The 14,240-nt window shown below is 43.8% G+C and overlaps 7 protein-coding genes across 7 annotated transcripts; 3 read left to right on the top strand and 4 right to left on the bottom strand.

Annotated features, from left to right (window-relative positions):
• Positions 1 to 39: 39 nt before the first annotated feature.
• K450DRAFT_245368 (uncharacterized protein) lies at positions 40 to 1,285 on the top strand. The gene is made up of 5 exons (XM_051589740.1): positions 40 to 87; positions 157 to 177; positions 253 to 317; positions 383 to 459; positions 518 to 1,285. The coding sequence occupies exons 1-5, from the start codon at positions 85 to 87 to the stop codon at positions 865 to 867; spliced, it is 516 nt and encodes a 171-aa protein (XP_051443763.1). The 5' UTR covers positions 40 to 84; the 3' UTR covers positions 868 to 1,285.
• A 1,057-nt stretch (positions 1,286 to 2,342) lies between these two features.
• On the top strand, positions 2,343 to 4,803 carry K450DRAFT_245380 (uncharacterized protein). Its single transcript, XM_051589741.1, has 2 exons — positions 2,343 to 2,515; positions 2,581 to 4,803. Exons 1-2 carry the CDS (start codon positions 2,394 to 2,396, stop codon positions 4,748 to 4,750), a joined length of 2,292 nt encoding a protein of 763 aa, XP_051443764.1. The 5' UTR covers positions 2,343 to 2,393; the 3' UTR covers positions 4,751 to 4,803.
• Positions 4,804 to 4,889: 86 nt separating this feature from the next.
• K450DRAFT_245384 (uncharacterized protein) lies at positions 4,890 to 5,892 on the bottom strand. Its single transcript, XM_051589742.1, has 3 exons — positions 5,523 to 5,892; positions 5,359 to 5,455; positions 4,890 to 5,274 (listed from the first exon to the last, which is right to left on the bottom strand). Exons 1-3 carry the CDS (start codon positions 5,633 to 5,635, stop codon positions 5,029 to 5,031), a joined length of 456 nt encoding a protein of 151 aa, XP_051443765.1. The 5' UTR covers positions 5,636 to 5,892; the 3' UTR covers positions 4,890 to 5,028.
• Positions 5,893 to 6,175: 283 nt separating this feature from the next.
• Positions 6,176 to 6,961, bottom strand: K450DRAFT_164537 (uncharacterized protein; the record flags this gene model as incomplete). The annotated part of the gene is made up of 1 exon (XM_051584042.1): positions 6,176 to 6,961. A coding segment is annotated over one exon (786 nt), but the record flags the coding sequence as incomplete, so codon positions are not given.
• A 2,871-nt stretch (positions 6,962 to 9,832) lies between these two features.
• Positions 9,833 to 11,984, top strand: K450DRAFT_211084 (uncharacterized protein). Its single transcript, XM_051584793.1, has 5 exons — positions 9,833 to 9,990; positions 10,062 to 10,461; positions 10,555 to 11,035; positions 11,101 to 11,733; positions 11,813 to 11,984. The coding sequence occupies exons 1-5, from the start codon at positions 9,898 to 9,900 to the stop codon at positions 11,919 to 11,921; spliced, it is 1,716 nt and encodes a 571-aa protein (XP_051443767.1). The 5' UTR covers positions 9,833 to 9,897; the 3' UTR covers positions 11,922 to 11,984.
• On the bottom strand, positions 11,924 to 13,744 carry K450DRAFT_245388 (uncharacterized protein). Its single transcript, XM_051589743.1, has 2 exons — positions 12,705 to 13,744; positions 11,924 to 12,618 (listed from the first exon to the last, which is right to left on the bottom strand). Exons 1-2 carry the CDS (start codon positions 13,729 to 13,731, stop codon positions 12,047 to 12,049), a joined length of 1,599 nt encoding a protein of 532 aa, XP_051443768.1. The 5' UTR covers positions 13,732 to 13,744; the 3' UTR covers positions 11,924 to 12,046.
• Positions 13,745 to 13,748: 4 nt separating this feature from the next.
• Positions 13,749 to 14,240, bottom strand: K450DRAFT_245390 (uncharacterized protein). Its single transcript, XM_051589744.1, has 2 exons — positions 14,150 to 14,240; positions 13,749 to 14,084 (listed from the first exon to the last, which is right to left on the bottom strand). The coding sequence occupies exons 1-2, from the start codon at positions 14,192 to 14,194 to the stop codon at positions 13,914 to 13,916; spliced, it is 216 nt and encodes a 71-aa protein (XP_051443769.1). The 5' UTR covers positions 14,195 to 14,240; the 3' UTR covers positions 13,749 to 13,913.

The raw sequence follows: 14,240 nt of genomic DNA on the forward strand, positions 1-14,240 counted from the left end.
TGGCAAAATAAAGCGCGGCCATAGCCTCCTTAAAAGAAACCTCGGTTGCTTTTCCTTATAACCTTTATTTTAAGCTAGAACATCATGGTAAGTCTTTATTGACTTGATGCTTCGCTCCACTGGAGCCGTACCATTGACATATTATGTAAATTTCAGACCGCCGCTGTAGGAGACAAGGTATGTTTATCGCTCAAGACTCAACGATGTGACTCAATTAATACTTCGCTCTATTTACGCTTTTTCTTTTGACAGTTTCCTGAAGTCACTTTGACATACGTTCCTTATGATGCTCATGCTGACCCCAATGCCTGCGGACGGTAATTATCTACGTGTTTAGGTTTGATTACAAACGAGTTTGCCCAATAACGCTTTTGGCCCCCAGCCCAGTACCTCTCAAGAGCAGCAAGGACTTTGCTAACAAGAAGGTGGTTATCGTCGGTGTACCAGGTGCCTTTACACGTAAGTGACGGTTATCACGCATGTCAAGCTTCAGATCGTGTACTGAATATCCACGCAGCCACTTGCTCCGAAACTCACGTTCCTGGCTTCATTGAAAAGCTGTCCGAACTCAAGTCAAAGGGAGTTGACGAGGTTTTGATTTACTCTATCACCGATGCCTTCGTCATGTATGGTTGGTCTAAGGTCGTTGGTGGTGCTGATAAGGGCATCAAGTTCGTTGGCGACGCTAATGGCGAACTCGCCACCAAGCTCGGTTTGAGCCAAGATTTGTCCAGCATGGGCTTTGGCCAGCTCCGATCCAAGCGTTTCGCTCTTGTCATTGATGATCTTGTCCTCAAGTACGTTGGTGTCGAATCTGGACCAGACGTATCTTCCTCCTCCGCAGAGGCTGTCCTTAAGAGTTTGTAAACAAGGCTCCTCCGAACCACGTTTACAATGAAATAAATGAGAAATAGGTTGTCTGTGCCTCATATTTTCGTGCATGGCTTTGCCGGAGCATTCGTGACATTTTCCAAATAACTCTCGACAATCATGCTCAGTAATGTGTATCTTGGAAATCTTAACGCTTCACAGCCAAAGAGTTATTACGTTTATTAACAAGAACTTATGGTATACAATCACTTTCAGTCGCAGGCATTTACTACTTGCGTTTCAGTGCCTCAAATCTGCGTGTTAGTTCGTCAAAATCAGGTATCTGGTCGGTTTTAGGTGGCGGCGGTGGTGTTGAGGTTTTGGATCCAGCTTTGCCTGGAACATTGCTAGGTGGTGCAGGCAAATCCCAGTTAGATTCAGAGAAATCGCTATCATCGACCTATTCATATACAAAACAGTCAATTAGTCTGTATGAACCCCCTCTTCAGTTGTTTCTAGCTCATTCTTACCTGCTGTTCAGCGTCATCCGACTGTGCTTTCTCGCCACTCTCCTTTACATCCTATGCAATTGACGAAAAAAAGGGTTAGTCCAAGCAGCACTTTTCTCGATTTTTACTCTCAGTTCCATACCTCCAAGACATCCTCATCACCACCATCATCGGAACCCCCATATGAATCTGGGGATCTCCAATCCACACTATATGCTTTTGCAATTTCTTCCAGATAGCGTTCTACCAAAAAGGCTTCTGGTGTGGCAATTGATAGCTTGCTGACAAGCTGAAAGATTGACTTATTAGTACCAATGAAGACTATGATATGTACGCTATAAAGCAGGACTCTTACTCTTTCATTCACGACATTGTTCGTATTTTCCATTGCCGCTAACAAAAACTCCTTTCCATACTTGGCACCCAGTTGGTCGCGTATCTGCGTAGTTTAAACAGGTCAAGACTATGAATTGCACAACGGTAACAGTAAATATTTCAACTTACTGGTGCTAATTCCTTTACTTGGTCGGTTCTGGGAGCAGCCCAGATAACGCTACATACTGCAGTTTCAATGCTTGGATCGCAATCTCTAGATATTGCCAAGAACGGCGGTCAGCTTCTCCCCTATCACCAACAAAAACCATCGTCTATAACCTTACTTGATCTGTTCCAGTATTCCAAATCTTGCGCTGAGAAGGTCACAGTACAGCTCCAGAATCTCCATTGCTTCTGTCTCAAAGTCTTCACGAATGATATGCTCGACTCGGATTCTAGCACTGTCCTCCTTGCCCTTTTCCAACAACCCGGCGATTTCACGTCGTTGGTGCTGATTTAAGGACGTTTTCTTGGCCTGCAGCATTTTCAAACGGTTGCTTGCCAGCTTTAGTAGAAGCTTCAGCCTTGAAGGATTGAAAACCATTTGGAAATGAAGTTGTAACTACAAGGAGCCACTGACGGCATTGCGGCCCTTATTTCACAAAAATTAGAATGGTCACGAGATTCCTCATTTTCTTCAGCGCAGCAGTTTTCTCTATTTTACCCACTTGCTTGCCACAGGCAATTTGGCAGCAGCTAATGGACTTCGTAGACTTTGAAGAATCGGCTTACGTTAAAGAGGAAGAGGAGGAAGACGACGAACAGAAAAACTCCTCGAGGCCCGTCAGACGTAGAGCTCGTCTTGCTCTATCTTGTCAACGGTATGTTTCAACATTATCATTTAGTGTTTGTGACTCATACAGTACCTAACAACCCGAGCAAACAGATGCCGTAAAAATCGCTCGAAATGCTCTCGTACTCGCCCAAGATGCTTACAATGTGAAGAGGCTGATACCGAGTGTACTTATTTGGAGATTCCAGGTGATCTTGAAAGCACAGCTCTACGACAACGATTTGCTGGACTCGAAGATCAAATTCACACTGCTTTGGCTCAATTCGACGCTATTGAAAGTCTGGTGAAGGATAACTTGGATTGCGTCAATCAACAGCAAGATTCCAATGCAAATATCCGTACTATCACCAATGGACAGAATGGCCACCATAACATGGAAGTGGATTTTCCGGCAGACGAAGTTCATATCAATACTCGCTCGATACAATCTTGGGATATCGAGCGAAATCCTGAGTCGAGCACCGGTGGTCTTTCCATACACACATACTCAAGAAAGCTCGACGATTTGTGTCAAGTACTTCTCAGCTTTGGTCTGGACAATATGCACTTGACCGGACAAGAAGACAGGGACGGCTCCTATGAGCAGAAGAACCTTATCAGGAACGACGTTATCTATAGATCTATGCGACTCTCTCATTTCACGACCGTCTCATTGAAGCATATTCCTAATGACGTTACAATTGCTCCCAAGATGATGGAAAACGATGATAGTGATGGTCCTATCTCCCTTCCCCGCCTTCCACCTCAGCTCTTAGTCAATATTTTACACCAACATCACAATTGTATTCTGCATGGATCTATACCGAAATTTGCACGAACGTTTTCTAGAATTCTGCTGCAAACCAATCAACCGCAACAGCTAAAAATGCTTCAGTCCTCCATGCTATGCCACCTCATTCCGCATGCGTTTCGCTGGCATCCATCTGTGTTAATGCCTTACATTTCATCTGAACGAGAATCCTTCAACTATGCACAGAAATATTATTTGTACACCAGACAAATTTTGGCAGCCTGTTGCTTCGAAGAGCCCACTTTGCTCACTGTACACAGTCTTGTGAATTTGGCACTGTACAATATCGAGAGCGGAGATCCCAATGTGACGTATATGAATATCGGCATGGCATCTAGAATGGTGTACTCTCTAGGTATGCATCGAGAAGAAAATTTACTTGGCCTTGTCGAATCGCAATTAGAGACGACTCCCATTTTGCGGTCTGTCTTTACCGACCAAAACGATACGGTTCAATCTCTCATCGATTACGCGCGATCTCTCTTTTGGGTTGTCTATTGCATAGATACCGATGCTTCCCATTTTCACAACAAACCATACAATATGACTCTAGATGACTGTACGGTGAAATTTCACACCCCGTCAAATGAAGCGACGCTGAGAACTAAAGCTTTGGCTAAACGGGAAAAGTCAATGTCTCCACCCACACGCACGTATGATTTATTTCCACCATTATCACAGGGTTATGATGAATGCGACGAATTAGAACCAGATGTTCAAGTTGAGGAGCTTACGAACGGTCTCTCGGATCCATATGCTGAAAAAGACCGGTATCAGGCATTGTATAAACGATACAACTTTGAAAACCTGCAAATCACACGAGAGATTCGCGAAACATGTTATTCCGACTCGCAAGTCATGGTGTCTTTGAAAGAAGTTGAACGCATCGAAGGCATTTTGCACTCATTTTATGCCGAACTTCCTGAATGGATCCGCAATGAAGACGAGATCACGCCAAAAATGTCGTTATGGCAATCCCGCTGCAAGTATATGGAATTGATACGGTACTATGGTAATTGGATCTTATTGCACCAAACCTACCTGCCACTTCCTGAGCTATCTACCTCGCCTGTACTTGCATCGTCTCCAGTTCCTGGCAGCGTTCATCACTCGCCCCCATCACGATTTGCCGCGTTTGGTCCATTGGATGAAGAACACAACCGTTCGCTGGAAGCCTGTACTAAGGCCGCCATGCGTATTTCAAAATTATTCGATTTGTGGGTACCTGCTTCCGATGAGATGGTGGCAGTCGGCGTGGACTGCTATTTCCGGCCGTGTGTCCACGAATTTAAGCATGCTTGCGAAGTGCTGGTTTACAACGCTCATCATGCTCAATTGCAATCCGTCAAAGACCAAGCGCTCATCTGCTTGAAGCTGTTGATGGAAGTCATGCAACGAACGCCAGTTTGGGATATTGCAAAGGATAGACCCTTTATGGTGACGGTTCAGCAGACCATTGCTGAATATGAGTAGTAGCAGCACTTTGCATAACATGTACATAGAATTGAATAGTGTTTTTTTTTTTGGAAACCAATTGTTGTAATATAATACATTTTGTCTTGATACCAGTATACCAAAGTCAATATGTGCACTGTGGGGGGGAGGGACCAAAGGATAGAGTAGAAACAATGGAAACAAAATTCATCCAAAAGAAAGAAGAAATGGGCGACGTATAAAACAGAGCTTGGTCTAGGGGAAGGGAAAGGCAGTGAAAAGTCGAAAGTTGAACGTAACCACGACATTGATCTATTTTATGGAATGATGGATGGTTCGGAAGGACGTGCTTGTTCTCTTGAAGGACTAGGTGACCGCGAGTCATATCTTGGCCTTCTCTCTGTCGACGGTGGTGAGCGGTCTCTTGGCGAAGCAGATTTCCGCAGTGGTGACCGGCTGCGACTACGATATCGTCCATTTCCTGGTGATCGACCGCCATATCGGTTTGGCGGTGACCGTGATCTATCCGAGCGCCATCGATTGCTTGCCGAACTTTTAGCCCACTGCAATTCGCGAGGTTAGTTGCTGTCGTCAACCAATGTCACACCAAAAATATTGAAACATGTGCTGCTGGGAACGCAACGCACCTGTATCGTCAAGGTATGCCCTTCTACACGGCGACCGTGCATTTCATTCAAAGCGTCTTCTGCGTCCCGAGGATCTTCAAACTCCACAAACGCAAACCTGATCAAGTGCTTATTATGAGACCTCTTTTCATCACGAAAACGAATGACAAAACCATCCAACTTACGGTTTGGCACTTGGGTTCTTTTGAGCTGGAATATCACATCGAACTAATCGTCCATATCTGTCAACGCAAATGAGATCACGATTAATAACGGCTGTTTTAGGATATACGTCCATGTATAGCTATTTCATATGGGGTTGTTGCGTATTTTTTAGTGCAGCGTTGAAGGGTGGAGCGAATTAAGCGAATCACGGATGATTAGGGCATGTGTTGAACAGGTGATTGGGTGGGATCAATGTCATGACAAGTTGACATTGAATGACCGTAGCAGTATGACCTTACACATACGTTGCAAACGTACCTTTCGAATTCATATCCCAAATCTCTTGCTCTCGTACGTGGTGTAAACCCTGCAACATACAGTGTAGTCCTCATGGCACAGGAGAAGGAAAAAACCAAGACAGCTCTGGTTTTTTCAAAAACAAAATTGTAACTGAAATTTTCAACAACCGCATGCAAATTGATATTCCCTTTTTTTTAATGATGACTTCCTTGTTTTATTGGTCGGGACATTGTATAGTTGTCAGAAGCACTGGATTTTATAAACTATTATATATATACATGTAGGGGTGAATAAAAGAGCATTCCTAGTCTTTGAGATTGGCTTTAATGGTTGCAGCAGTCTTTTGTTTGTCAAGACCTATTGCCTCTGGGGTAGTTTCATATCTAGGGCTGGTGGTGCCAAACAAGGTATCAAATATACGAGATTGCTTGCCGAAGTTGCCGGCGCGCTTTCCAAGTCGGTGGTGGAGATCGTGATCTTCAACGACAAGATCAAGACCGAATGGACGAAGCAAAGGTCCAATGACGGGGTGACCCATGTCAGCACGAACACCAGAGTGGCCAGCCAACTCGATGAAATTGACATATACGCAAGCAATATACCAATGGGCAAAGGGAATAGGCCGTAAGGTATAGGCCAGAAGAGGGATAACGATGATGTCGAATGTTTCCTGGATATGATCTGCAAGGGGTGCCATCAACGAGGTGGGATGCTTGGTGGTATGATGGGTTCTGTGGATCTTCCAGAGCCATGGGATTTGATGGAGAGCTCTGTGATAGAGGTAGAAGAAGAAATCTACTGCCACCATGTATAAAGCTGCATCGATGGGTAGCTTCCATGAAACCTGGGGTAGGCGACCAGGCTTATAAGCAATAATGGCTGCCATCATGGTGCGAAGGGAGATAGTAGCCAAAAGCCCAAGTGTCAAGGGAGTGACTCTGTTTTGGGCAACACGGTCACGCTCTCTGTTAGCGGCATCCAAATGGCCATATTTTTCACCGAGGATTCTCAAGTATCGGACCGTGGTTAATCCAAAGGCTGCCAAGTTGGCTGTATAGACGCCAAATGTTTCTAGGCGGCTCCAATTTCGTCCAAAATACATCTGTGAGACATATTGAAGTGCGATGGGAGCAATTGCCCATGGAATAACGAAAGCATGGTCTCGCAAAATTGAATGCTTAGGCACAGGTCCGGTCCTGACTTTCTCTTTATAATTGCTTCCAAGATCCATGTTGATGATTTTTTGGAACAAGTCGAATTCTTTTGGATCTTTGGTCCACCATTGTTCGCTTTTTGGGGTTGAAAGTGGTGCAGCCATTGCGATGCAATAAAGTTAGAATACAAGTAAGTTTCGACAGATCAAACGAACTGGCTCCCATTTATATATTATCCAAAATGGCGAGAATCTCACGAGTTTTAGTGACATCTTAATTCAATCACCGCTCATGCTTATGATTGGGGTTAAACCACCGCCTCTGTTCAAGAGCTGGCTAATTGTTCTTCTTGTAAGAAAGGCATGTGCTAAATCCTAACATCTGAAGCCTGTATTTTTGAATAATTGCATTTTGAGAGAGTTTCATGAACATCCATTCCTTCATCGCGTACCATCAAAGTCTTGAATCCCGTCATACTCATGGAATAGTTACCTCCATCATGACTACGCTTAAAACGGCTCGTTTTGGGAATCCGTCATTGACTAAACGAATTCGTCCGTTTTGGGAAAACATCCTGGTCTTGCTTGGGCCGCTGGCTACTTTCCAATGTGGTAAATTACATACTGGACCCCAACCACGCTTCTCACAATGTCGAACCCCATCGCTCCTTGAGATTGCCCAGTCCTTCACTTGGCATCTCATTGTTTTCTTGGCTCAATCTCCAAGAAACCCTTGGCTTCATCTCGATTACTTGCCCAAAACTGCATAGCATAACCCAATCAGGATCATTTCCTTAGAACACAGCTTGAAATTCCTTATATGAGTCGTTTCCAAAGTCATCTCATTGTCCTTTATTAGTCTTTTTGGGAGATTTCATGTGAGAGTCTCGGAACCGGGTCATTTTACCAACCGCAATGTAATGGTTCAAGGAGTGTCGACTGCTTTCCATGAGAACTACACTGCAACAATGTCTCTGTATTCATCTGAAAGTTCGCCTGCCTAGAGAAAAAAATTCTTGTCACACTGCAGATCAAAATATCACAACCAGACAAGGAAAGGGAGCCACGCGAGCATCAATGATATCACATCAATTGCATATGATTTTCTCTAATAAAGTTGCTTTCGTGATTCTCTGGAAGACGTCTACTTTTGTCATGGGACTACCATCTTTGGTACAAACAGCTGAATATTTAAAATATGATATGAAATAGATCTGTTTTCGTCTCCATTTGGTTGTTCTACGTGCTGTAAGTTTATTCGCAGCGGGGCAAGCAAGCGTTATGGCAAACGATATTTAATTTTTACCGATTCATGCGCTTCCTTTTATGTGTCAGAAAAAATTGCATACCTCCAGCCATGGTTAGCGCTGGTGACGAGATAGTCATTGGCTGGGATCTGAGCATTCTTGACTTACAAGAAGTAGACATGTGAATTTGAATAAAGTAATCGACAAGATGCGGAACATCGCTAGGCAAATCTTGACCGAATCCTTTAACAGACTCTAGAAAGATCCATCTGCCATTGCTATCTTCCATATTCTCGCGCCAATCAATTAACCAGAAATCTTGACCGAAACACACACATGTTTGTGTAATATCGTTTGATTTCAAAATTTGAATGCAAATCTTGTCACAAATATACAACATGCAACGAACAGCCACTCTATTCTTTCTGATGATAGCAGAGATCGATGGTATATTTAAAAATGTATGACGAACAGTAATTAAACACGTTTATGGATGTAAGGGACGATCAACGCATCATCCACCAGGAGAAAGGTGAAGCAATGATAGAAGCTCCTTGGAAGAAAACAGACCTGGAAATAGCCAACAGCTAAGGCAGTCTATCTTTTGACTACTTTCTGTATTTACTACTCATTGTAATGTTCACACTGGATGCCGAAATATCCACCAAATAATGGTTTCGAGAATAAAAACATTGTCAAAGCCCTCAGTGTCGGCGATCCGCCAACAGAATAGAAAAAGACGATACTGGCCACCACATTGAAAGTCTGCAGTTGTATTACCATTATGTTGTAGATCATACCCTACCTGGTCATAAAGGACACACACTACACGATAACTGCTATATCCTTGAAGCAATGAATGTTTCAGACAAGAGATCAAGTACCATTCCAAATCGTATGATCACTCTTGATGCGTGTTTAAACCAAAAACCATGCGTACATTGATGACCATATCAAATTCAAATTGGTGTAAATAAGCAACAGTTGGCTGCATTAGCTCCCCATAGATAAATTTTTGGCTCCCACAACAAAAGTAAAAGAAAAATTCCTGTGTCGACCGATCGCCGTCTCCATTCCTTCACTGTGCCTGAAAAGGATCATTCTGTTTTACACTTCAACACCATACTCTCTCTCAATTGACCATGCAATATTCTTTTCCGGTCCTTTCTACAAGTCCAAAGATCACGTCAGTCACATAAGCTTATGTCTTGTACACATTGTGCTCAAGTTTGGCGATATACACTTTATTAAGCCAAACTCAGCTCAGCATTCCTTATGTGATGATTTTGACTCGCTGTTCAATGTGAGCGCTTTTCTACCATGATGACAATTCATCCTATCCATAAATTTGAATATATGATCATAAATGAGTGTAGTCGGCCGCCCCGCGCTTTACTTGCTTAGCTTAATCGTTCATTTCATTACTGCCATGAAACAAGGGGGAACGGAGTGATGATCAGGTGCATTCGCAATAAGGTCATTAATAGATATACTGTTAGAATTATGGGGATATTGTTTTCTTTGTTCTTTACTTTTTCATATTTTCTTTCTTCGAACCCCATGGTCTGTGTCATAGATACAAGGAAAACCGTTCCATTTTCTGAACCACTGTCGCCCACCACCATAACATCGTACATACCAGCCACCTCCGATCCATTCAGTAAAAGCGACCATGCAAGAGTAAACGATGTCAGAATGAACGTAAAACCGCCACAGGTTAAACGTCGAAGGCAGCGCAAAAAGGACAAAGTTACATTACCGTGTGGTTCGTTCCTGATCTCTCTTAATGTGAGTATGGCTCATTCATGTTATCAAGGCTTGACAAGGATGCTTCTCACTGTTTGCATTGACATTCTTAGAAGCCATGCCAAGATATACGCCTGAATTTAAATGAACTCAAAGAACAACTGACGATCAAAGATCTTCGCCTATTATTGCTTTCGTGGCTAGCTGACGGCGCACGACCTAGCTGGATACAATTGAAGCGAAGTCACCATATCCGCCGATTCGTTGTTGTTCATGCACCTGGGTTGAACAGCTCCAGCTTTGACATCGGCTGGAATCAGCAGCATATATTCAGTAAAACAGCCAATCTCTCCAAAACATGCTCTTTTATGCAGCAAATGCCGTTTTCATCTGGTTTATTTGACGAGGTCATTTCACTCAAACTCACCGTAAAAAGTCACCCTGTTGCCGAATTTTGCCAATGTACGATATCCAATTCGGAAAGACAGCGACGAGCAAATGCACGTCGAGCTAGTACGTTGCATAATCTATGATGGAACAATTTTATTGCATCCATTTAACCTGGGTAAACCCCCTAACTCCCCGTTTTTTTTTTTTAACATAAAGATCTCAAGACTACTAAAATGTACACAGTAGAACAATGTATCCTTTCGCTGGACGAAATGCTTGAAGCAGGATACCCTATTCACTCCTCACTGTCTGGTCATACTAATATACCTTCTAACTGGGTTGAGACGTACAAGAAGTCAGATTTAGATATACAGAACAACCCAAGACTTATTGCCTTGGACTGTGAAATGTGCCTTACACAAATCGGGTTGGAACTCGCCAGAATATCGCTCATTGATGAAGACATGAATGTCATCATGGATGAAATGGTGCAACCTTCGCACCCTGTCATTGATTACCTCACACGATATAGTGGCATTCGAGAGGAGAATCTGGTCGGCGTAACCACATCGTTACAAGATATTCAACAAAGACTTTTGGATATCATTGATCAGGACACCATTTTGGTTGGACATAGTCTGGAGTGCGATTTGAAGACACTCAAATTGGCGCATCCAAACATTATTGATACTGCGAGGTAATTATATTCAGAGCGATACCGATGGCATGCGGCTGGTTGATCACTTATCAGAGAAGATTTAGACTCTATCACCATCGAAACGGTCCGCCTTTGCGACCTTCGTTAAAATATCTAGCTGCACGCTGGCTTAATAGGATTATTCAAAGTGATGATGATACGCTGACTGATGACCTAGTAGTTGGCCATGATTCTTGTGTAGATGCTGCCGCTAGTATGGAGCTTGTCAATCTCAAGTTGGCGCGCGGACCGGATTTCGGATTGTACTTTTCCAGCACAGAATCTATCTTCAGTCGACTCGAACGCTGTCGACCCTCACGACTAGGTGCCATTTTTGAAACATCAGGCTCTTCACGACATTCTCCATTTACACAACATGCAAAAGCCGTGAAGAGATGTGATACTGAAGACCAGCTGGTGGATGAAGTGATAGATGCCATCGGGCGTTACGATTTTGTATGGGCTGGCCTGCATGACCATTCATGGAATCAACCCATGTTTGACACACGCATTCAGCCACCCGTCTCACCAACGCTTACGTCCGAAGATTCAAAAGCCAACAGATATCATCCCACACCGACACACTCTCCCACTTCCTTGTCTTGCTTGGATGCTTATGTGCAGAAGATATGGAGTAACCTCCCGGCCGGCACAGTGCTTGTAGTGATTGGAGCTACAAAGATAGACGACAGAGTAAGGTAAGAGCTTCACATCTGTTATTGAATTATAGTTGGGCATATCGTGTACTCTCACTCACCTCATTTGTTTCATTGCCAGCCGATCACCTCCTCTGACTCCAACCAGTGACTCCCATGAATTGAGTCTCAACAGCCCAATGGATGCTCTAAACCACAGAGCAGGAATATGTCTACTGACATTGAAATAAAAGGATGTAAAAAAAAAACAAGGGCAGATTTATTGATATACTCTAGAATAATGGGTGATATACAGATGGCTGGATTATAGTACAACAAAGATGGTTCAAAATAGGATTAGTGGAGGAGAGTCGTCTTAGCATACTCCTTCTGGCTCGTGTAAGGCTAAAATGCCTTGGGTATTGTGAAACTTGCTGCCTTCGTTAGCGGTTGAATCCAAGAAGCTCTTTGCAACGCCTTCAAGACCGCTGGATTCCTTCTTGAGGACATTGATGGCCCAACCTACTACCATCAGACCTGGAGGGCGACTTCCACCAACGCTGTCCAAAACTTGACAGATGGATCCCAATGTACCGTACACAATGCGTTGGTCAGCACAGCTGGCGCGTTCTAAAATAGCACAGGGGACGTCGGCAGGATATTGTTGGTCTCGTATGAGGTCTTCAGTCAACTTTTCGAGACGGTGAATTGCCATCAAATACACATCGGTTCGCTTGGCATCGTAGGTGGGTAAAGGAGCAGATGAGTTTTTGGCCCCCGTGCCAGTGGTAACAAGGAATTGAGAAGCAACACCACGGTGAGTGAGCGGTATTCCACAAAGCAACGGCGCAGCCGTAGATGATGATATTCCCGGTATAACCTTGACATCATAATTGTGTTCACGGAAGAACAATACTTCCTCGCCACCTCTACCAAACAGATATGGGTCTAAATAATGCCAAAATTTGAATCCGTGATTAGTCATGGGGGATCAACCTTCTTCTACTCATCATGGTTTTTCTTCTTCAACTTACCGCCTTGCTTCAAACGCACCACTTTCTTTCCTTCTGCCATGGCTTTCAAAGCCTCTTGGTTGAATTCATTTTGTGCGGCATCAGCATTTCCGGGAAACTTTCTAGCAATTTGAAGATCACATTTAACCAGAGCGATAACTTCAGCAGGGACAATCTTGTCAGCAAGAACCAGATCAGCATTCTTGATAGCATCAACGGCAGCTACGGTCAGCAAAGACGGATCTCCTGGCCCTGAGCCAACTAACGTAAGAGAGCCGGTTTTAGGCGTTGTCATCTCCGTGGGGATATTGTCCAGTTGTTGAGACGCACTTGGCAAAGGGGACATGATAGCGCCTTCCAAACTTTCATATCCTTCATCATTGTTGTAAAGATTCAGCAAGCCTTCCATGTCTCGGTCGGACAAGGCAGCGAGGCGATCCAAACTCCAATACTCACAAATCTGGGCCAGCCAGTGCATACGTCGGGTGCTTGCAGCATCACTAGGATCCGATCCTCTAATACGTCTCCTCAACAAACCAACTCTTTGGATGGCGGCACCAAGATTGGTTGGCAGTGCGGAAGCGATTTGACGGCGAATACGGCTGGCCAACTTGGATGCTTGACCGTTGGTGGATACAGCGACTTGCAGCGACTGGTCCCGATGAGTGGAAGTCATAAAAAAGTCACAAAGATCGCTCATGTCGGCGACATTGACAGGGACTCTCTTCTCCTTACACACTTTGACGATTTGTCTGGCCAAGTCTTGATCCCGGAGGCAAACAAATGCAAGATCAGCATTATGAAGGTGCAATGGCTGAAATTCAGAAGCCACCCAGGTAATCTCGCCACGTTCGATACGAACAAGCAATTCATTGCACATGGTATCCTTATCTCCAATAAGTTCGACGTTAGCGTCAGCTTCCAGGGCAGAAAAAACTCGACTAGCGGCTATTGTATTATTTCCAACGACGACAATCTTTTGTTGCTGGCACTGCCAGGCTATCATCAAAGAGGCACCCTTTTGAGGGGTACGAACAAACGATACCATAGGAAAAGTGAGAGTGAGGAGAGATAAAGATTCGAGATAATTACAAATTCTTTTTATTTTTATTTTATATATTTCAAACTGGCTTGATTGTTCAGGATCGCGCAATCATTGTGTTCAGAAGCCTAATTGGCCATCCAATTGGAACGCCGCATAGCCAAAGATCTCTCTTTAACAAACAAAATCTATGGCGACTTCTTTTCCGGGAAATCACTCTCCAAAACATTCTTATCAGAAATATCTAGTTCTTTGCCAGTGCGTTCCTTGTGTAGCTCAGATGCTCTTTCGGCATCATCTTTGACCGTTTCGAACTCGGTGTGGTACTTGGCGTTATCAAGGTGTTCTTCTTCTTGAGCCTACAGCGATGGTCCATGAGATGATTGCTTGTTATCTATCTGAAGTCAGTTTCAACTTCACTCACCTTTCTCTCTGGTTCAGATGACTTTCTTTGATATACTGAGGACATGGTTATTTTTTTTTGATTCGAGAAAGAGTCGTGTACTAAAAAAATG

The sequence above is a fragment of the Umbelopsis ramanniana genome, assembly GCF_025399195.1.
Source record: "Umbelopsis ramanniana AG unplaced genomic scaffold K450scaffold_35, whole genome shotgun sequence".
Classification (NCBI taxonomy): domain Eukaryota; kingdom Fungi; phylum Mucoromycota; class Umbelopsidomycetes; order Umbelopsidales; family Umbelopsidaceae; genus Umbelopsis; species Umbelopsis ramanniana.